Raw genomic sequence first — 22,940 nt, 5'->3', positions numbered from 1 at the left:
ATATTTTTCAAATATTGACTTTAAAACATTGAAAAATAATAGTTAACATTGTTTAGACTTACATGCAATAGACTGATTACCATACCAATATCACATGGAAATAGAAGATTGGTTTCTGTCCACATCTCAAAATCTTATTAATAAGGATATTTATGCTGCAAGAAGCTGGTTGTTAACAGCAAAGAATATTTTTCCACAGAGTTTTCGTTTACAGGTACTTCTGTTGATTATCTTCACTTTAAATACCCAGTACCCACCAATAAATGTTTTGGTTAAAAGTTTATACAATAGGTAAAATATATGGCTGTGGCTATATTTACACCACATAGTGTAAATATGTAGTTTACATATATGTAGTTTACACTACATAGTGTAAATATAGCCTCAATAGCGTTGTCAGAAAAGGAATTCTGCCTTAATTTAAAAAAATTAAATCTGTTGAAAACAAAAACTTGTATTTTGGAAATTTTTTTTAGTCCTGGGCAAAGTTCAAAACCTTAACCTTGTAAGTTAATTGTCAGTCATCTGTTTATGGTATTGTAAAGTTATTTCTCTCTCAAAGCTACATTAATGTATACACCTCCACAGCATTGTGTATTAATATTTATATTATGGTAGTTAGATATTCAGTAGTAAGAGATCAATGTTTAGTAAATTATATGCTTTTAACATGTGTTAGTATATTGTGCAAGAGCAATGCTAAACTAGCCTAAATTTTTATGCTTTATGTATTCTGGCTGCATTCTATGAAGTGAGCATTCTAAGCAAGCCTTTGTAACTAAAAAAATCCAGGCATGTTTGACCTGGATACATATAATTTTGATGTTTAAACTTTGACTTTGTTTGTAGGTGGAAGAGTACACACTTGAGTTCAACAAAAAAAATGTGGAGGAATGTTCAAGAGTATTGAGCGACATGTGAATATATCTTTATTTGTATATTTACTTTCTTTGGAAAGAATAATAAAATATGTGGAGTTGGGTAAAGAAATAATGACACTTGTAATTTTTCATAAACTGTGAAAGTCATGATTTTAGAATTTGGATATAATTTGTTGAAACAATTTTATTTCACTTTTAATTTTAAGTAAATTACAATTCTATTCAGTTTTTATTGTCTATTTTCCATTTGTTAGTGATTTTAGATTTGGACATTATTAGCAAAGTTTATTGCAAATATCATAAAGTTTTTAAAAAATGCATATATATGTGTATTTTTGTTTAGCTTTCGCGAATTTTCGAATGAAGCAATTGCATGGGACGAGATTGATAAGTTGATTAAAGCTGTGGAAGGCCAAACAGATTTACTTAGAAAAGGTGATTTTTGCAGAAGAAATCACTGCACAATATTCCTCGTATATCTTAAAGTGTTTGTTTTATGTGTACTATATAGCCATTCCCCCAACCGCGAATTTTTGGTAAAATTACCCCAATCACAAATTTCAAAATAAACAGGCTAATATTTGTTCAAACTCAAAAACTGAAATGGCACAGGCAAGAAGATTGCTATCCCTATTTCTGCACTAAAAATTAGGCCAAAACCGCTTTTCAGATTTTAGCAATCAGCAAATGTTTGGCCTAGTCCCAAAACCCTTTCCCTAATAAAATTAAAACTTTCTGACCGTCTGCACTAACTTTGCTGTTAAATCTCTTCTAGTGAACCTACAATGACCATTGAAAGATTAATGAAATCAGAAAAGAATACTCTACCACCTTGCGGCAAATAAAGTTCGAAACAGCAACCACTACATAGCGATAGCAAGAAGCGCGGTTACAGCAATTTTACCACTGCGCAATAGCGACCATGCTTTTTTCCAGGGATGCCAGGTTGGCATTTGTAATGCCAAATTTCATACATTTGAAATTTGTTTATGTTGTTTGGCATGAAAAAAATCCTGTTAGGCATTTTTTCAAAATTGTTTTTCTGAAGAATACGGTACTCTCAAGAATGAAGATAGCTAGGTTGTGCAATAGCAGCAAGTGTAGGCTGAGCTTTTTTGCAGTTTTACCCATTTTTTACCAATTCCATTATTTATTAATGAAGAAACCTTTGATTTTGCTCCGATTTGCCTATTTGGCTTTTTTTCTAGGTCATTTGGCATTTTTTGTTCAGTTGTTTGGCATTTCTTCCATAAGTGGACCTGGCAACCCTGCTTTTGTCATATCCGTTTTCTTCTTCGTCGTATGAGCTGTTCTTCCTGACTACATAAATATTTCCGTTTTGATCAGGTCATAGAAAAAGTGAGGAAGTGTAATGAAGAGTAGTCTTTGCCTAGGATGCAGATGTTTAGAAACTTATTTAAACATGTATTATATACAGTATCATATATGTTATACATGCGCAGGCTAGTGTGGAGCTGTTCAGAGTCGGAGGCAAATTTACACATAAATATCAATCAATCAATGGTTTATTTTTATATTTCCAGGAAATAAGCAATTGAATATATGACAGAGTGATAGACTTGCATGTGAAATATGTATAAATGTAGTTGGAGCGAAGCCGACATGGAAAAAGCACTGCAGGAATTGCGGAGCAGCTCCACTTCCCTCCGGAGTGCTGCTCTTCGCTACAGCATACCTGAGAGCACCCTCAGGTCTAGGAGAAAAGCAAGAGGGGAAGCAGAAGCAGATGGAACATCGGGCCGGAAGCAGGTGTTAGATCCAGCGCTTGAAAACTCTATGAGTGTTTGCCTCTCCGTCTTGTGCAACTGTGGATTCAGCCCAAGTGTGGATGAATTCTTGGATATGGTCCAGTCCCATTTGGACTGCAATAACATCACAACAATATTTAAGAACAATCGGCCAGGTCGACACTGGTTAGAAAAGTTCATGCAGAGAAATAATCTATCACTGAAGAAAGCAAACATCATCAGCAAAGCAAGGAAGGGGGCCACATCTAATCCATTTCTAATCTTTGATTTTTTTGATCTTCTGGAAGATGTGGTCAATTCTAAGAAACTTGTTGCATCACAAATTTGGAATTGTGATGAAACCGGCTTTCCCAGTGATCCGTCCAGTTGTCGAGTTGTGGGAGCTCGTGGCAAGGTCTCCTTCAAGGTCACCTCCGGTCCTGGTCGTGCCAACACAACCGTGTTAGCTTCTTGCAGCGCTGCCGGTGAGGCTTCTCCACCCTTGATCGTCTTTCAAGGCAAGAACCTCCAAAACACGTGGAAAGGTAAATGTTTTTATGTTGTTTATATGTAACATATATAATATATTGCATTTAACAAGTCAATTTAGCAGTTGTTAGTAACAGGTAAGCTATGTATGTTTTATTAATTTCAGGTTCTGCATCCCATCCAGGATTTCAGTACGCAGTCAGCGAGACGGGATGGATGACATCTGATATTTTCCATGCCTGGTTTGATTCATTCTGTAAACGAGTGACCCAACGACCTCTGCTACTTCTTCTGGATGGACATATGAGTCATGTTTCCATCAAAGTTATCCAGACGGCCATAGATGAGGACATTACCATCCTCAAATTCCCCCCGCATGTAACAGATGTCCTTCAACCATTGGACGTTTCCTGTTTTGGGCCGTTGAAGAGGAAGTGGACATCACTCTTGAGTGCGCGGTCAGGCATCTCAGGCAGCCGCATTTCATTAACAAAGGCCGACTTTGTTGATGAGCTTGCCTCTATCTGGTATGAGTGTCTGACGCTACACAATGTTAAAAGCGGTTTTGTTTCAACTGGGATTTTCCCAGTCAATAGAAACAAATACCCAGACCATCGACTGGATACTCGCATGCTGTCCAGATACAAGAGGTGGGTTGCTGAAGGTAAGCAAGAAGACATGCAAGAGATGGCAACCTGCGAGATAACTCCACGAAAGCAACAGGTGCCAGCGCCTCCAGAACAAATAACACCAGATGCCAACCCTCATTATATGAATGTCGGTCCAATGCCTAGAGCTAGCCCAGGTTTAGGCAACAAATGGGTGCTTGGTTGGACAATTGTTCCTGACAACTCTACGTGTTCCTCCACCCCAATTGATGAGCCAACAACATCAAGCCAGTCCATAGATTTGTCTTCTAGCTTCGAGAAGACAATCATGGACAAAGTCAGACCCTTTAAGTCCAAGCCTAAAGTCATGCGGCGAAAAATTGACTTTGCTGCTGCTGTAATTTCAGACGAGGAATACCTAAAAAAAATCAAATCTTTGTCGCAACCTAGGCCTAAACTGCCTAAGCGATCAAAGGTGCTCAAAGTTGTGAAAGGTGCAGACGAATTGGAAGCCGCAACTTCCTCTGCACCGACATCAGTTTCCGGCGAGTTAAAGGCTTGCTGGCAAGCACTGGGCCCTCCTAACGTGGAAGCTGACATCATTCGCTCTTGGTGTGCCTGCATGTTTCTGCATAAAGGAAAAGAAATCCTCTACATAGGAAGAGTATGTAGACGCTTCCTCGCAGATGAAGCAGGACCGTTGTCGAAGCTGCAAGTGCACTGCTGCGTTAAGGAGTGGCGGGCAGTCCGGGCATTTATATCAACCTCCCGGATCATTTGGAACCTGACATAACCATTTACCCAGCATGCGACGTGATATGTGTCGCGTCCATGCTGCCTCTTAAAGGCAACAAATGGCGATGCCACAACCACGATGCCATCCTACGTCTCGCCCGCACTCGTCACGCAGAGCGAGTCAAAATGTTTGAAGAATTTCTCGAATCATTTTAATTCCTCTGCGTGACGGGTTGTTTTCTTTTTTGTTAAGTTGTGATTGATTGTTTTTTATGGTTATAGGCGAATTCTTCGTAAACAATTCTTCGTAAAGCAATTCTTCGGAAGCAATTATTCGTAAAACAATTGTTTATCGAATTATTGTTCGTCCGTAAAAGAATTTTTCGTAAAGCATTTCTTCGTAAACATCAAATCTCCATTGCATGCACGAATAAATGCTTTGGGAAGAATTGTTTTACAAAGAATTAACTTTACGAAGAACTGTTTACGAAGAAAACGTCGGACACCGTTTTTGATTGATTGCTTGATTGATTGTTTTTCTTATGCTGTGTTTTTCATTTCAATTTCTTTATTAAATTTCTTTTTTCCACTTTTGCGTTGTGTAGTGGCGTCCGCCCGATAGCTCTGTTGGTTAGCGCGTGACTTCTGGAACGAAGAAGCTTCAAGGTCAAGCGGTGCTGGTTCGACTCTCGGGATGTGCGCTTGAGCAACGCACGTTCACGGCTTCTCTCCATTCAGCGGCAACTACTGGATGGAATAATTCCCAGCAACATGACTTCAACAATCGGAAACTTCTCTCTGCCAATCTCGGTGACCGGGCATGTGTCAGTGATTCAAAGCCTCTACAAGTATGCGAAACTGCCAGGATTAAGCTCTGCAAGAAGCTTTCCCAGTCCGAGGATAAACATTCAATCAATCAATTGATGAGTAATGTTAACTCTGCTATTGTGTTCTCAAGTCTTTAAAATCTTTGGATTGATATTTTTTCACTAAATAAATAAAAATTAGGAAAATTGCGGATCCGCGATAATTTATGCATATTTTCCTACAGACCAACATCGTTTTCGGGATCCATTACGCCAAGGTTTGTTCTTTTTTTCAAATGAAACTATGTGAAAATAATCAGTAGGTATGCAGGAGCTAACCATGTCAAATGGAAGCAAATTTATTACGAAATAAACGTGCAATTGAAAAAAACTTATTATCCACGAATTTCCCCAAGTGCGCATTTACGCATTAAGAATTCTTCCTCTTCCTCGAAAATGCTTCCCCCATGTGACGCTTTTGTTCCGTCTATCCGAAGTTGATGGAGTTTTCGCCTGAAATAAATTGTTTTGTAAGGTAGACGCAACTAGCTAGAAGTGGATTACCACCAAAAAAATATATCTTCAGAATTAAAGAGTGGGTGATGAAAACCATTTCGTGCTTCAAAAAAAAAATTCGCGGTTGGGGGATTCACCATATACATTACATCATGCAGAATATTTCAACTGGGTGTAAAGCCATTTTAAAATAAATGTTAATAGAATCCTATTGAGATACTGTACCTTGAAAGTTAAAAGAAAGTAGTATCTGTGAAAGTTACAGTTATTTGTTACACCAATATTTAGATGTACATACTTTAAAATGCCACTCAGTACTGTAGTAGTATATACAATACATGTACTCATTGTACTGGTACTTCAGCACTGGCAGTCACTAGTTTAATAGCTGCTATGTAAATCATAAGGAGCAACAGCCCATTTTCTCTGTTTTAAAATACCACTCTTGACATACTATTTCTTTTTATTTCAGCTATTTTTGAAGGATTGCCTCCTTTAACCCAACAACGCATGATTCTAGCCAGTGCAGAATGCCATGATGACATTACACAGTATTCCAAACTGCTACTAGTTCTCATGAATAAATTCCCACAGACTGTCTCTCAATATGGGGTAAGCTGCCAGCACTTTTAATTTTATATTATACAATCTACTTGTACATATATACATTGGCGTAATTTTTTAAAAAAATTTGACGAACTTAGGGGTGCTCTAAGTTATCTTATGAAAATTGTCAATATAGGCTTATCAATTGAAAACCTGACCGATGGAAAATGTTAAAACAAATGACTCAATCTAATAGTAAATTCAACCATGTTTAGCCTACGTCATGAAACGTCGAATCAACATAAAAGAAGATAATTCTGTCGTATGTGTAATCGAATAGACTGCAGCGGTATGTCAAACGATCAGATAGAAATGAAAACAAGTATTAGGCTACATGCGAGGTGAAAGTGATCTTACATTGAATATTGAAATATATTCGACTTTAATTGCTTTAATTTGTTCACGTCTGCCTTATAATGCGGCTTGCTATAAATTAATCACATCCAAATTTGTTTCTGCGGGTCGTTGTCTTGGAAACAAACTCCGTGACAAGTTCTTCCATGTTTAATTTCTCCGCCAATTCGCGATGACTACCTATAACGGCCAAATTGTTCAGTCGTTGTTGCGTTTGAGTGCTGCGAAGGTAGGTCTTCAAGCGTCGTAATAACGAAAAGGAACGTTCGGCTTCACAGGAAGAAGTCGGCATAACAATGTAAGTTACCAAAGCTCAGGGTTGATCTCTAAGTGGTCTAAACTAATTTTGACCACTAAGCGGTTTAAACCTGGTTTTAACCGGTGAAAACTAGGTTTAAACCGGTCAAAACCCAGAAAAACATTTTTATTATATGTAGTGAATGGTCGGCTACCTGGGCTATGGGCTATTTAGGAAATATATATATATAAAAGCAGTTGTGAGTTGTGACCATTTTGATATGCAGGCCTCGAAATAGCTGGCGGCCATGGCCGCCTGAACTTTCATTAATGGCTGCCAATACCGACCTGTCAGGCAGCCACAGATGGCTGCCGGGTCATTTCATTATAATTCATCCAGGCCATGGAACCATAAAATTTATAATTGTCCCATTTTTTCACAGTTTAAAATGCTTGAAATTCTGAGTTATTTGGCACAAATTTTGTCAAAATTGGTCGAGCGGTTTTTGTTTTATTGCTATTTTAATGTTTAACCACCAGGTGGCGATTTTTTTAGTGAGCCGCATAAAAATGCTCATATCTTGGGACCTAGTTGCCCAATCTTCATAAAATTGGTATCTATCCCCCCATTTTCAGGGATGGGCTTCCCAAAAATGAAGGTTAAAATGAGCTAGGAGTTATACTTTTTGTGATATAAACATTTGTAGTGCTTCGATAGCATGGCCGATTTCGCCATGCGGCCACACATTTTTTTCAAAATTTTTTTGATCATTATTATTAGCATAGATGTTATATTCCAAAAATATCTTTTAAATCACTTACAATTCACAACCTCATAATAAAAATTGTGCACAAAAATGCAGAATTTTTAAAATAGTCAAAAACATTGGATTTTTTTTTTTTTGGAATTTTGGGATAAGACTTTAGATTTCATTACCACTACTTGTATTACAACTATTTTATGAGCAGAACTGTAGTCAAGCTTTCTTTTCAATGCTAATGTTGACTTAGATAACTGACTCCTATTCTAATAATTCTACTTTAATCACTAACTATTCATCAACCCATACTGGGTGGTCCGCCCCTCCCCCCCCCCCCCTTACTACGCCACTGTATGTCAAGCAAAGCATAGTAGTATAATACATTATTACACAAAGTGAAGGAGTCAAGACATAAAGATGAAGGAGTTTAATACATCGAAAGGATGTAATGAGTTTGTCCGATGTGGGAAATAATTATATCATTTTCCAAACATGCCTCGCTGCTACTGGTAGGATAGTGTGCACAGTACAATTGTGTTACTTTAATTTGTCAGAAGTTACATTAAAGACCAGCGACAGTCTTAATAGTAAAGTGAGTTATATGCAACAATCTAAGAAATACATAACAATCTGAGAAAGAAAGTACATTACAAAATAAAGTCACACTATTCTGACGATATAACTACAAGTCTATACACTTCTGCTATCATTTCTGAATTGGAATGCAGTATATAGGCTTTGTCTGCACTGATCATTGTAAAATTACACACATACATCATTGTAAGATTATTAGTGCCAAGAAGTGTACGAAACATTAAAGATAGTTTTAAGTGACTTTCTGCAATAAAATACAATTAAAAAGGATTCAATAAACCTATAGTTTTGCATGCATAACTAGTGCATCCCATTTTGCATTTAACATTATGTGACACTGGACAAAATATGCTCACTGCAGAGCCATTACAACATGTGAGGGGCAACAATCGGAATGAATAAAAACGCAATTGAACAAGGGCCGCCATGCATGTAAATAAACCGACAACCACGGTTTCTACCATGTAGCTAAACATGTGAAAAGCAGCATGAATTACTATACAATTGAACACGGGTTGTCATGCATGCAAATAAACTGCAAACCACGGTTTCTAGCATGTATTGTACAGTAACTAAGCTCTGTGAGAGGAAGCAAAAATATAAATACAACATAAATGAACAAAGGTTGTTGCACACTTGGACACATAAAACAACATGTCATTATTGTAACATTAGTCAAGACCTAGACAGCAATTTCAGGCAATCAAACCCAACCTAATAGAAGCCAATCAATGCTCTTCTTGAAGAATGCAAATGAAGCGACGATTCATAGTTTCCATGTTTGCAGCCAAAAATATGTATATTCTGCCTGTTATAGTGGAAACTGTCCAAAATCATGAAATGTGCATGTAACACTTATCTTCACGGCCAGGCTAATCGAAAGATGGAGAGGGGCCACATGGATGCATACAATTGACCAGAACATCATTCTTTTCTTTGTCCACAATAATTCAACAAGCCCAACCCACCACTGTCCGTCATAAACACATGCTACATAAGACATGACACTTACATCTTGGATGTTTATCATTGGGGCTGCATCGAAGAAACAATGCGTGCTAGGCTGCTAGCGAATTGTGAATCATCTGATACGCGCTTAAAACTGAAAGAACCAATATAACTTGAACTAAAGTAATGGTATCCACGAGTACCAGGCACAGTGCTTCCACGCTGGAATCTTTGTTCAAAAGTGGTCATTTTTTGCCACAAATCATGGTAAATCTCCATGTGACAGGATTGATGGAGTAGTAAAAACGAAGCTGGGTAACGAAAGTCTAGGCAGACCAACTGCAAACCAAATTTTGACTGCTGCAGCTGCCTATCAATACTGCTCTGAAGCTGTAACAAGTGTAACTTTCTTCTATATAAAAGCTGAGGAACTGGTGCCAGTGAGAAATACTCAACAAAGATTCCAGCGTGGAAGCACTGTGCCTGGTCCTGAATTTCTTCAATCCAGATGATTTTGGACAGTTTCCACTATAACAGGCAGAATATACACATTTTCGGCTCCAAACATGAAAACTGTGAATCGTCGCTTCATTTGCATTCAAGAAGAGCATTGATTGGCTTCTATTTGGTTGGGTTTGATTGCCTGAAATTGCTGTCTAGGTCTTGACTAATGTTACAATAATGGCATGTTGTTCTATGTGTCCAAGTATACAACAACCTTTGTTCATTTGTGTTGTATTTATATTTTTGCTTCCTCTCACAGAGCTTAGTTACTGTACAATACATGCTAGAAACTGTGGTTTGCAGTTTATTTGCATGCATGACAACCCGTGTTCAATTGTATAGTAATTCATGCTGCTGTTCACATGTTTAGCTACATGGTAGAAACCGTGGTTGTCGGTTTATTTACATGCATGGCGGCCCTTGTTCAATTGCGTTTTTATTCATTCCGATTGTTGCCCCTCACATGTTGTAATGGCTCTGCAGTGAGCATATTTTGTCCAGTGTCACATAATGTTAAATGCAAAATGGGATGCACTATGTGAAGAAGGGACGTTCTTCCCAGCTATCAGCACAAGGCTGAGCACTCACTAGTACAGCGAGCAGTTGCGATTCGCTAACCATAATGGTGTAGCTTCCACGCTAGCCATTCAGACCATCCAATCAACAATATGTTTCTCGGCAGCCGATAAACATGGGATGCACTAGTTATGCATGCAAAACTATAGGTTTATTGAATCCTTTTTAATTGTATTTTATTGCAGAAAGTCACTTAAAACTATCTTTAATGTTTCGTACACTTCTTGGCACTAATAATCTTACAATGATGTATGTATGTAATTTTACAATGATCAGTGCAGACAAAGCCTATATATTTCAATTCAGAAATGATAGCAGAAGTGTATAGACTTGTAGTTATATCGTCAGAATAGTGTGACTTTATTTTGCAATGTTATGTACCGGTGGGGTGTTGTACAATGTACATACTTGCTCAGATTGTTGCATACAACTCACTTTACTATTAAGACTGTCGCTGTTCTTTCATGTAACTTCTGACAAATCAAAGTAACGCAATTGTACTATGCACACTATCCTACCAGTAGCAGCGAGATATGTTTGGAAAATGATATAATTATTTCCCACATCGGACAAGCTCATTACATCCTGTCGATGTATTAAACTCCTTCATCTTTATGTCTTGACTCCTTCACTTTGTGTAATAATGTATTATACTACTATGCTTTGATTGACATACAGTGGCGTAGTAAGGGGGGGGGGGGGGGGGGGGGGACCGCACAGTATAGGCTGATGAAAAAAATTAAAATCCAATGTTTTTGACTATTTTAAAAATTCTGCATTTTTGTGCACAATTTTTATTATGAGGTAGTTAATTGTAAGTGATTTAAAAGATATTTTTGGAATATAACATCTATGCTAATAATAATGATTAAAAAAATTTTGAAAAAAACACGTGGCCGCATGGCAAAATCGGCCATGCAATCGAAGCACTACAAATGTTTATATCACAAAAAGTATAACTCCTAGCTCATTTTAACCTTTATTTTTGGAAAGCCCACCCCTGAAAATGGGGGGATAGATACCAATTTTATGAAGATTGGGCCACTAAGTCCCAAGATATGAGCATTTTTATGCGGCTCACTAAAAAAATCGCCACCTAGTGGTCAAACATTAAAATAGCGATAAAACAAAAACCGCTCAACCAATTTTGACAAAATTTGTGCCAAATAACTCAGAATTTCAAGCATTTTAAACTGTGAAAAAATGGGACAATTCTAAATTCTATGGTTCCAAAATTTCAATTTTCTGGATGAATTATAATGAAATGACCCTGCCTGTAAAGTTCATACGAAAGATTATATTTATCTTGAATTTTTCTCTTGTTTCAGCGCCGCCAAAAACAAGACATCAAACAGCGCTAAGACTACTACCTTAAATTACATGTCGTGCTACGTCTTATGTGCTACGCAACGGGAGGGCAAATGTTGCGCAAATTTTATGGCAAATGTTTTTCATAAAAAAAAATTTGTTGGAATAAATTCTTGTACTTCAGTTGGCTGTGCAAATGGTTCATCGTTCTACCAAGCATTTTTTGGTTTATCAGAAACTTATCTTTAGAATTTGAATTTTCTCATTAATTAAAATAACCAACTGATTGAAATATCAAAAATAAACTGAGAAATTGAATATTTTTTGTTCCAAATCCAGCATTTAGGTTATTGTTGATCAAAACAAAATATAGTTGAACATCATTACTAAACATGGAGGGTAATATTTGTAATTCAATTGAAAAGCAACTTGATTCATACACTAAAGGGGTTTTGACCAGTAATAGGTGGTCAAAACTGCCCGGTTTAAACCAGGTTTTAACCGGTTTTAACCGGGCGGTTTAAACCGCCCCAATTTAAACCGATTAACCCTGCCAAAGCTGCATATATACTTGGCATTATATCGACCATTGACGGCTGTGCAATGAATTTCTGACGTAGCGTATTCACTGTCACAACATCACCGTCACGTTTGCAACAAGCGAACCACTGTTTGCGTTCACGCAGCAAATCCTTGCGTTCTCAGTCACCATCATAAAATTTGCTTACTTTCGTAACATCGGCTTCTTTCATTGTGGGATTCTCTAGCAGCTCTCGTAGCAAGTCTGCCATTCGGTATGATGAAGAGGGGAAACGGCTAACGATTGCATCTGACGCCGTTTGCAGAATGTTTTTTTAGACGTTTGAGTAGAAAACAGCAATTTTCTTCAAGCCAGACAAATTGTTTTCTCTCAAACGGCACTTCTTGACGCAGTGCGCGTGTTTGTGCTTGATTGTTACGCAATAGTACAATCATGTCTACCTTTGATATGTGTGGCGCTGCGTGCCACACACAAATGTAAAACACTGAAAATATTGCGCTTTGGTGAAACGACTTTCAAGAAAGAAAAAAAAAACGTTATTTAGCAATACAAATTTCCATTTGAATCGGTGTATTTTGTATGCAAACCAGGGCCCAGGGGTGCTCTCTCATTTATGTTGTTACCTCAGATTTTTATTTTGGGGTGCTTAAGCACCCTTTGCACCCCTGAAATGACGCCTATGCATATATATCAAACTGGTACAAACAATATGTAATTTTTCACTCATTTTGATATAGATGTACTGATGAGTCCTAATAGATGAAAAACTGCATTTACAACATTATTTTTTTATTGAAATACTGTTGTGAGTGGTAGCCTAACCCTAACCAAATGATTTTAAGGTTTAGACTTTAGATAAAAAACTATTGCTTACTTCACAATTAACAACTTGTTTTAGCCTGATGCTACGAGTTCGCTGTGGTAATAGCACTAGCTTTCGGAACACAGTTTCCTAGTCATGTGCTATGACGAATGGTGTTGAAGTCAGTGTGTCGTTGTGTTATGCAGTTGTTCTTTTTGTTTGTTAAAAAAACTATTGATTTGTTTTCTTTTCTAGAAGACATATTATTGCTATGGCTTTTTATTTTTGTTCTAAAGATGTACATATTTATGAAGAGTGTAAAGTCTTTTAATGGTTTTGTAGACAGGTTTGTTTACAATTTTAGATCAAATAACCTTCAATGTTATGATTTGTTAAGGCTGTTCACTGTTCAGTGTCCACTGTTCATGTGTCTTGACATTGAAAAGAAACGCGCAATTGTATTATAATTGCTTTTAGATGTCACTCACTGAAAAATTAGTTGATACGGAAAAGAAAGATATTAGCGGAGGACCCGTAAACCACTACCGAAAGTTGCTCGTACGTGAAGTACTGCCAGCTATATGCCGAAGTGGAAGCATAAACGTTTCACATAAACACTTTTACAAATGGCTACAAAAATCAACTGAGTTTTATGCATGTTATTTTACTTCTGAATCAGGTATGTTTTGAGCATCAAACAAAAGCGATCTAATTTTTATGTGAATATATTACATATTATCCACGGTATTATGGCTAAAATATGGTAATTTCTAATACTGGAGTGCTTGCTGCATCTACGTTTCTGAATGGGAAATATATGGAAATGGTCATCGCCAATACAAATTTTTTTATTAAATTTCTTAAAATGTTATAATTAAGTTTTGCCAATGTTTACCTCATTTATAAAGAGTGCCCAAAACTTTTTAAAACTTAATTTAGTGTTTCCTTTTTGCCTCACAATTTTTAGCTGGTATAGGCAACTTAGCAAAACTTTAGCTGCCCATTTTCAATTACCATGAAAAAAATTTGATAGCAAATCAATATCTTTTCCACTTATCTTTTCCACATTGGTTTAATGTTTAGAAACACTGATTCACTAAAAGATACTTTAACAGAACACGCTCCTGACAACATGTGGTTAGAATTGGAGCAGCTTCGTTTAAATGTAGCTCGCCAATGTGCTTGGAACTTGGAAGAGGATCCTAAAAGGTAACAGAATTTGTTTGAAGCAAATCCTAATGTCACGAGCACGAATGACGCGATCCCTATGCCGCAAGACACGAATCGCGCGTTCTCGCGTCATTCGTGTCTCGCATCATTAGGTGGCTTTTTGTCTTGTATTATGATACATGTATATAATTTGTTAACGTACTGTGTTGATATTAAATTGTTGAACTACTTTTTATTGAAACTTTAGAATCCATAATATTTTGATGGGTTATTTGCTGTTTTAGTGTTTTTCTTTAATCACTAAGCTGTTTAATTCATTATCTCATTGATTACATACTGAGTATACTAATTATACTCAGTATATATGTATTGTATAGTACCTTGCAATTCTTGTTTTGCCAGTTTTTATAATGAATCGAATTACCAATATGTTGGAGAATTTTCTGTAGCGGGAAGTCGAGTTCCTGCTGTTCTACAACTTTTAACCCAGCCAGTTATTCAGTCCTTTTTTACAATGTGAAAAAGGATTTGAATTTTTGGCTGGGAAGCTGGTTTGAATGTACGATTAACGTATATATATACCCTTATTTGCAACGTCTGCAGACGTTGAATCAATGTAAATATGACGGATTTTGCCATCTGGGTTACAGCCCACTTTTAGCGGACAGAATAGGCTTCATGCGAGAACTCGTCCGCCGGAGCAGAACTGACGTTGATGATGCGGTGAACAGGAAGCAAATATTCTACACCACCTTGATCCTTCTCTTCGAGGCGGCGTCAAAGCATATGTCGTATCTGAGCCCGTCCATGTATAGAGGTGCAACGTCATGTTCTAGAATCTAGCTTTTTGATTTGAAAACTTGCTATCAAGTGAATTAAATTAGCAATTGACTGTATTCAACGAATTGAAGAACAATCGAAGTTTTATTCAATTGGTGCTTAAGTTGTACTGCATACTCGTGCAATTGGTTACGTTTTGCGGTAGAAACCCGTTTTTGGCGAGCAGCTTTCACTGCTTACCCTTTTAAAAATACCCTTTCCAGAAGTAGTTGTTAGTTCGCAATGTTGTAACAGGCTATACACTCTTGAAGTAATATTTTATGGAATAAAAACGCAATGGAAATAAAAATCAACAGACGCTTTTGTTGGCATTTTTTTACAATGTTTTTTTACCACAAATTCGACCAGGTTTTCAAAAACTGTTTTTTTTTTTGGCAAGTGTTACTTTCAAAGCCATTTTCAAATGAAGACAAAATATTTTAGGTAATAACCACAGCAATGGCTCAGTCATTGTCATTGGGGATTTTAACGAAGAAAGCAACGCCACAGAACTGAAAGAAGTCCGGACTGCCGTGAAGAAACCTTCCGAGTTAAGTGAAACCTTTCTCGTGGCTAGAGAGGCATGGAGCATTTTGCACTCTAACGAATCCTTTGAAAAAGGTGAGTTTTTTCTTTAAAAAAAATGCCTGTTATTGTACTCTTTCAGAAAGTTTAGAAGATTAGACTGTACTTTTGTCGCATCTAGGCTAGAGCGACATACGAAGGTGGTTGGAAATTTAGATTGTAGACTGAAGCCAATCTTCGTGTCCACCCTCATGAGTGCCATAAAGTGCCCTGCCAAAGGCACAAATGCTCTTGAGCGGTGTCGAACCATCGTCCTTTCCTTCATCGTTCGATCATCATTGCTTACAGCAGACAGCATATATACTAGCTTACATCGCATCTTGCAACTGACCCTCATATTTATGGCGGCCAGTCAGGACGATCACAAAAAGTGAACGGAACTACTTTTTTTATTCAGATTTCAATCATTTGCTTCGACGGTGGAAATGCGACCGGTGGTTCTGGTTCCAGTTGTTTATTTGCAACTTGCTCGTCTACAACAATGACCACACTGCTGCTTTGGAGAAACTCAAACAATTAATTACCGATTTTAATGAAGAAATGTAAATCATGTTTCATATGATATAGTTGAATCTTTCTATGTCCAATTAACTTATTTCACTTCATTTTCAACTTTAAGTGTTGCTTTGTGTCTTGGATTGACAATCTTGAGCAGCTGCCGGTCGCTAAAGTAAATATACTTCTAAGTAGCAAGACATGCTTTTGCTGCATTTAAATAATATTTTGGAGCATAGATTTTCCAGCCGGATGCCCTTCCTGACGCTAACCACAGTTATTGGCGGTGGGCCTAGCCTTTACTTAAAAAAGTATTTCCTGCATGGCAGCAGGATTTCTAACAAGTTTTAGCCAACCAGTCGAGGTTGTTGCCCATGAGGTGGGACGTGGACCCACTTGTTAGTTTGGTGTGTGATCAAGACCAGTGTTCCCCAAGACCCATGGTGTAACAATCCATGGCGACATGTAACAATCCATGTAACAATCCATGGCATGTAATCAATCCATGGTGTAACAATCCATGGTACAAGTAGCACCTCGTTCAAAGGTGCTACTTGTACCACACATCTACCTCACGAATGAAGGTGCTACTTGTACCACACATCTACCTCCGAAGTGATGAGAAATTCAATGCAATGCAAGGAATGTGGAAAGTGGGTACATGCAAGATGTGCTAATGTCAAGAGAGCCGCAACAAGATTGGCGAAGTGTTTTGTTTGTGGGAAATGCAGTAAAGGAAGGAATGAAGTGGAAGGCCATGATGATGAGTTCTGCCATGGCATCGAAACAGTGACAGACTTCTGTTATCTGGGTGATCGGATAGATGGAAGTGGTGGATGTGAAGCAGCGGTGACAACAAGGGCAAGATTGGGCTGGGCAAAGTTCAGGGAATGTGGGGAAATGTTGTATGGCAGAAAATTTTGACTAAGGATGAAAGGAAAAGTATATCGGAGCTGTGTGCGGCCTGCAATGCTATATGGTAGCGAGACATGGGTATTGAGAGAGAGTGAACTGGCAATCCTGAGAAGAACAGAAAGGTCAATGGTGAGAGCAATGTGTGGGGTGAAAACGAGAAGGGAAAAAAGGACTGAAGAATTGTTGGATATGCTAGAGATGAGAGAGACCATAGACCAACTGGCAAGGGCAAATGGAGTAAGATGGTATGGACATGTGATAAGGAGGGAGGAAGGAAGTTTTCTTAGAAAGGCACTAGATCTAAAGGTGGATGGGAAGAGGAAACGCGGTCGTCCAAGAAGAACGTGGAAACAACAAGTGAAGGATGAGTTTAAAAAAGTCGGACTGAAGGAGGAAGATGCAAGGGACAGGGTGAAATGGAGAAAAGGGATTAAGACAATTGCTGCGCGGAAACAATCGGCCACCCCCACTAGTGGGGAACAAACCGACGATGGATTATGATGATGAAGTAGCAAGACATGAGATTTAAGTATCAAGTCATTTTCAATCTAGTTTTGAAGAAGGTTTGCGGTCATGTTTTGTTTGGGATGAATGTTCGAATATTAGAGACAAATTTTAAAAGCTTTCAGTTTTTTTTACTAAATCCATCCTTAGATTAACGCTTGAAAAATGTTTTCAGTAAGCGTTTTTTTTTTGGTTTGTGTATGCTGGATTGTCTAATGTCAACTGAGCGAGCTCCCGTGTATGATTTTAAAATTAACTTTTTATTTATAGACCACGCAACGAGATACGGTTGCGCACATACTGCCATCTAGTGTCGACTTGTTTTTCTCTTCGTCACCTAAACGTAAGTACAATCAGTAGTGACTAGTTGGTTCTATTCGAAGTGCTTTCCTTCTTTTTAAGATTTGCTTGTTGTGTGATCCGTATTTGATGGAAACTCTACACTTGGCATAAGAATGATTTCGAAAAGATACAGCTGTGAGGAATGTGGCCGTGACTTTGGCGACTGGGACAAATTCTCAGTGGTTTAAAGCCTTTGTATATCAGCGCGAGTGCCAGACATAACCTTCCAAAGAGGCTTTTTTCCATCCAGAGATTAATTTCCTTTTAATGCAAGATGTATGGAAAGTCAACTTTATAAAGTAGTTTATTCCATAGTTTGAATTTTAAAAATTAGAGAGACTGCTTCTTTTCAGAATACTAGTACGAAACTGACGCCACTGCTTCTCGTTGTTTTTGTAATCTGAATACCAATACATGGATTTGAATAGGCCGACCGCTTTAGACATTTAAGGTTTCACTTGTTGAGATAGAGAGTAGTCCACAAATTATACTATATGTACTAGCCTACAGGACAAAGCCACAATGCTGCAGTAGAATTTGTCTAATTGTCAGTTCGCCTTGTCACATTTTTGTCGGTCCCGGCAGAAGTTGTTATAGTTTTGATCTGTTTGCATTATTCCGAAAATTCGTTAGTTTGCTTAATTGGTAATTTTTTTTCAAATCCCTTTAAAGTGACGAATTAGGCGAGTTTCACGTATTTACATTGTTGTTAACAATGCATGCTGTATTCACTAAAACACTCGACACTATTTACGTTGTTATATATTATTTGCAATTTTTATTTGGGCAGGACTCGTGCCAATACGCTTTCGACTCTATTCTTTTGTTACCCTTTGACAACCAAACAGCCGCACCCCCCAACGATCACGTCGTCAGCTTGGTGGATTACCCTGCTCCCCCTGGCCACAAATTTCCGCTCCAAAGCTTCCCTTCTCCCCCGAAATGTCCTTTGCAGTTGATACGTTTATTGGCCGACGATTTCTTTTCTCTTTGGGTCCATATTTTTCTACACAGGTGAATTTTTTTCTACTCTGCTTTGTTTGGCATATATTGTTTTTCGTTGTGATGATTACAAATAAAAACAGACCGGACTGAAACTGATTTTGGAATGTTTTCTTTGTTTTTTTTTTGCAGCTTTCAGTTCTGAACTTAACCCAAGCAAGTGTGGGATCACGCATGTTATATCACAAACAATGTTTTAGTTCTGTACCCTTCACAGAAGACGTTGCTTTCGAAGCTTCAAAATGCAGACAGTTTCAACAGTAGCAAATAGAAGCGCCTCAAATACAGTTTTACTATCCAGCCATATCTTCAGTGCTGAGCATTCGGCAGAAACAAAATTCGCGCCGATTTTATTCGTTTTGTTTGCAGATAGCAAAACTCGTTATTTTGACATTGATTCAACGTCTGCACACGTTGAATCAATATAAAAATAACGGATTTTGCTGCCTGGGTTATGACGCAACGAGTATCGAACCCATGTCTACTAACTAAAAAGCACTCCATCTTCTAGGCCAGGTTTATAGCAATTGGTTTACAAATATGTTTTTATTAAAACCCATCCAGCTTTCACAACTTTTTAATTTTTGCATCTAAGCTACCGTATCCATTTTTTTTTCAGTTTACAGAAGGTCTCACAGTCTGTTGAAGATGATTCGATTCTTGGCCACACGATGGTGCTGTCGCAGTACAACTGGCCAAGATGGCGGCCACAGTGCAAACGCGTCTTGAATCGAATTGCCGAAAAGAGAAGTTTCCGTTTCGACTTGTTTTCGAAATATATAATAAGTTAGTAGCAACTTTTCACTTTGAAAGAAAGCTTGACTCCGTAATCTCAAATTTAAAAAAAGGTTGAAACTAAACTCTAACTTAGCCTTTTGCTGACAAAGCACTGTAGCATTCTTTGTGTACCATGCCTGTTTCAGGCTTAAGCGTTCATGCATAGTTCTTTACAGTACATTTATCCCGGTATTTGACTGTATTAAAAATTGTTGTGGTTGTAACGTGAAGATGATCCTTGAGGTTATTGAGGAAAGTGAGCCGCTGTTTTCCACGAGCTCGTTTTTTTATTGCTGTAGCATTACTACTGCACATGATTACTAACGCGTGAAGAGGCATTATGCAGATTTTGTGATGTCTTTTGACGTTGTAGATTTGTAATGGCATTGTGTTGTAAACAGTTTGTTTGCCATGATCTTTCTCCTTTCGTCCTTCACTTATTGTGATTTTACTTAAAAGCTTCATTGAGTTCACTTCAACCAAGTTCTTGTTTATAATTTCGCAAACGATTACATGATGAAACTATTTTTAGATGTTGACATACTCGAAGAAATTTCCTTTCTGAAGAACAACAAAGGTACCAAGCTAACTATCTCCCCGCCACAAAACACGTGAGTGGAAATGTTTACCTGTGTTAGCCGTTGACATAAACGACTTCATACAGTAAATGTGAGATATATCATCAACAATATCTGTTTTTGGTTAGTAGGTTGGTTTTCAATCTTTATCTTCGGACTGATAAAGTCTTTGATAGGTTATTCCTGTTAGTTTCGCATACTTGTAGAGTATAGGCTTTGAACCAGTGACGCAGGCCCGGTTACCGAGATTGACAGAGTGCAGTTTCCGATTGTTGTTAAAACGTTGTTGCCGGGGAATTATTCCATTCACCAGATACCGCTGAATGGAGAGCACTCAGAGCAGTCATGAAATGCGTTGCTCAAGTGCAACACGCTGACAGCCGAACCAGCGCAGCCTGATCTTGAATCGGTCGCTTAAGATCAGCGACACTAGTTCGGCTCTCGGGTGTGCGCTTGAGCAACGGATTCTAAGGATTGCTCTCCATTCAGCTGTTTAGGGAAGAGTGGTTTTACAGTTATGCTTAGTGGTTGGTCATACGGTGACGTAACGAGAGACTTATGTCATAAGGTACCTGCAGCTAATAAGGCCCGCTAATTTTCAAACCTCAATATTTTTCTAAATACTGCATAATTTTGAACGAAACTTGGAATGAGAATACTTTGGGTCTATCTAAACAACATATCTATTAAACAAGTTTCTAAATGAAAGGGGTTGTAAAATATTAAAAAAATAAAAAAAATCTCAAGCGGACCTTATTAGATGCACGTGTTGTGAATAAGGCCTGGTTTGAATTAGCACCAAAAGTGATGGAAAAGGTGTATTTTCACAATAACAACACTACAAAACAAATTCTAATCAACAACACAGGCACATAACTAATAATTAAATACACAGAGACAATTATTCCCTCCCCCGCCCCATGCTCCATTTTTTAAAAAGCGACATGGTGTTTTTAGATATGGTAGGGATGATAAAGTATTTTGATTCTGAAATTATGATATTTCCATTGCAATAACAAATTAGATTAATGGTGTAACAAGAATTTTTAGGTCACTCAAGTCTTTAACCCTTACTTTCTTAACCAGGGGTGCACAACGTTACCCCAGGGGCCCATAGGCCTCATTACCAAAATTAGCCTAGTCTGATCATCATTATCAGTCTTGCTTTAATTAGAAAAAAGTTCAAATTTATTGGTTTTACTGCATCAGCATGCACATATCTTTCACATAAAATGCAAAAAAACGGAAGTCAAAGCGGTTTGTTAACTGTAGAACAGTCTAAAATATGTGAAAATTAATAAAACCACTCAATTTCAGTCTCCCCAAACTTCAACTTTCCGTAACTCAAAAAGTTCTCAACTTTAGGCTGTGAAACTTTACCAGTTGGTCTTAATTCACCATAGCAGCAATCAGATCTTCCAATTTTGTTTAAAAGATTTGTAACAACGGAGATCCAGGGGGTGGGCCTTATTACTGGCCGGGCCTTATTAGCTGCAGGTGCCTTAGTATGAAAATGAGTTTGTTGATTGACACAAAGTGTCGTTTTTTTTCAATTTCATTGGTTTTTTATACTTGTCGAGTTAAATTTTATTGATATTTTGGATTCAGCAAACCCCAGAGTAAGAAAGCAGCAAACCGTGAAAATGATGACGAGTTTTGGAAATCAATCATGCAGAATGTTCAACGGAATGGAGAAAATATTGACGTTTTGATACGAAATTATTTGTTAGAATGTAAGGATTCTATTACTGCTTGTTTAAATATGGTCGAGCCTAAATAAAAGTCTTCTTGAAAGCTATTTTTGAGGAAATGCTTTCGGTTATTTCGTGCGTTTGACTTGCACACAGGCTATCGCACCAAATCTACCTAACTTTTCCCCTTTCCAGCCTGCTATTCTGCTTATTTTCATGTTGCAAATAAAAATACGTCTAACTTTTGCTTCACGAGTATTTTTTGGTATCCCAAGTTCAGAAAAACTTTGAAACCAGGCTGAGGCAACGCAGGAAGCAAAGGTTCGTGCTGATTCACCAAGCTTGTAATATAACCCATGTAGCAAATGGTTTGTTTTTTCTTGCATTGATTCAACGTCTGCAGATGTTGTAAATGTAAAATTACTATAAAGAAAAGATTGATTTTCTCAGTGGGAAGTTAATAACTAAATGCCGAACGATGAGAGCTTCGTTAAGGCACTCGCAGGAGCCCCTGTACGACACAGCTCAAAAGGTTGTGTCTTTGACAAGATAATTAACGGTAAGTTTGAATGCAGGCACGAAAATTGCCTTATCTTTCCGTTTTCTAAATCTTTACCCACCTGGCGTAAAAACTGGATAGCCTACTACAAAAAGCAGAGTGTTTTCTGTAGGTATCGCAGCGCTGTTTTGCAGGCGCTTAAAACGCGAAGCCAGCCTGATTTCTATTCGTTTCACCGATAACCTCAAAATCAAGTGGATTTTCATGTTCAAAAGTGGCCAACAAATCCACATAAACTTTTTTTCTGTGTCTTTTGACTTTGAGGCTGGATGTCGAAGCCATTCTGGACGTAAAGTTTATGTCACAGGACATTAGTTACTGTAGGCCTACTTACAAAAATTCTTTCTAAAGACTCGTATCGGTCGTTTTTTCCTACCTTGTTTACTAACAGATTAATTCAAGTCGCTTTGGCCCAATCTTGGCTTCCGCTAACCGAAACGAAATTTATTAAGTTGACAAATTGCTTGTTTAGGGCGCTCTGGTTGCATA

General features: G+C 37.8%; 1 protein-coding gene across 1 annotated transcript; it reads left to right on the top strand.

Annotated features, from left to right (window-relative positions):
• On the top strand, positions 1–22,139 carry LOC145772080 (integrator complex subunit 10-like). The gene is made up of 14 exons (XM_082583897.1): positions 1–214; positions 850–917; positions 1,225–1,316; positions 6,256–6,395; positions 13,492–13,693; positions 14,130–14,223; positions 14,835–15,001; positions 15,448–15,624; positions 15,986–16,130; positions 17,773–17,845; positions 18,635–18,858; positions 19,466–19,632; positions 20,156–20,234; positions 21,810–22,139. The coding sequence occupies exons 1-14, from the start codon at positions 95–97 to the stop codon at positions 21,979–21,981; spliced, it is 1,920 nt and encodes a 639-aa protein (XP_082440023.1). The 5' UTR covers positions 1–94; the 3' UTR covers positions 21,982–22,139.
• The last annotated feature ends 801 nt before the right edge of the window (positions 22,140–22,940 follow it).

Source organism: Aplidium turbinatum, chromosome 6 (genome assembly GCF_918807975.1).
Source record: "Aplidium turbinatum chromosome 6, kaAplTurb1.1, whole genome shotgun sequence".
Lineage (NCBI taxonomy): Eukaryota > Metazoa > Chordata > Ascidiacea > Aplousobranchia > Polyclinidae > Aplidium > Aplidium turbinatum.
The sequence above is the reverse complement of the archived record's forward strand: the minus strand, read 5'-3'. Positions and strand labels throughout refer to the sequence as shown.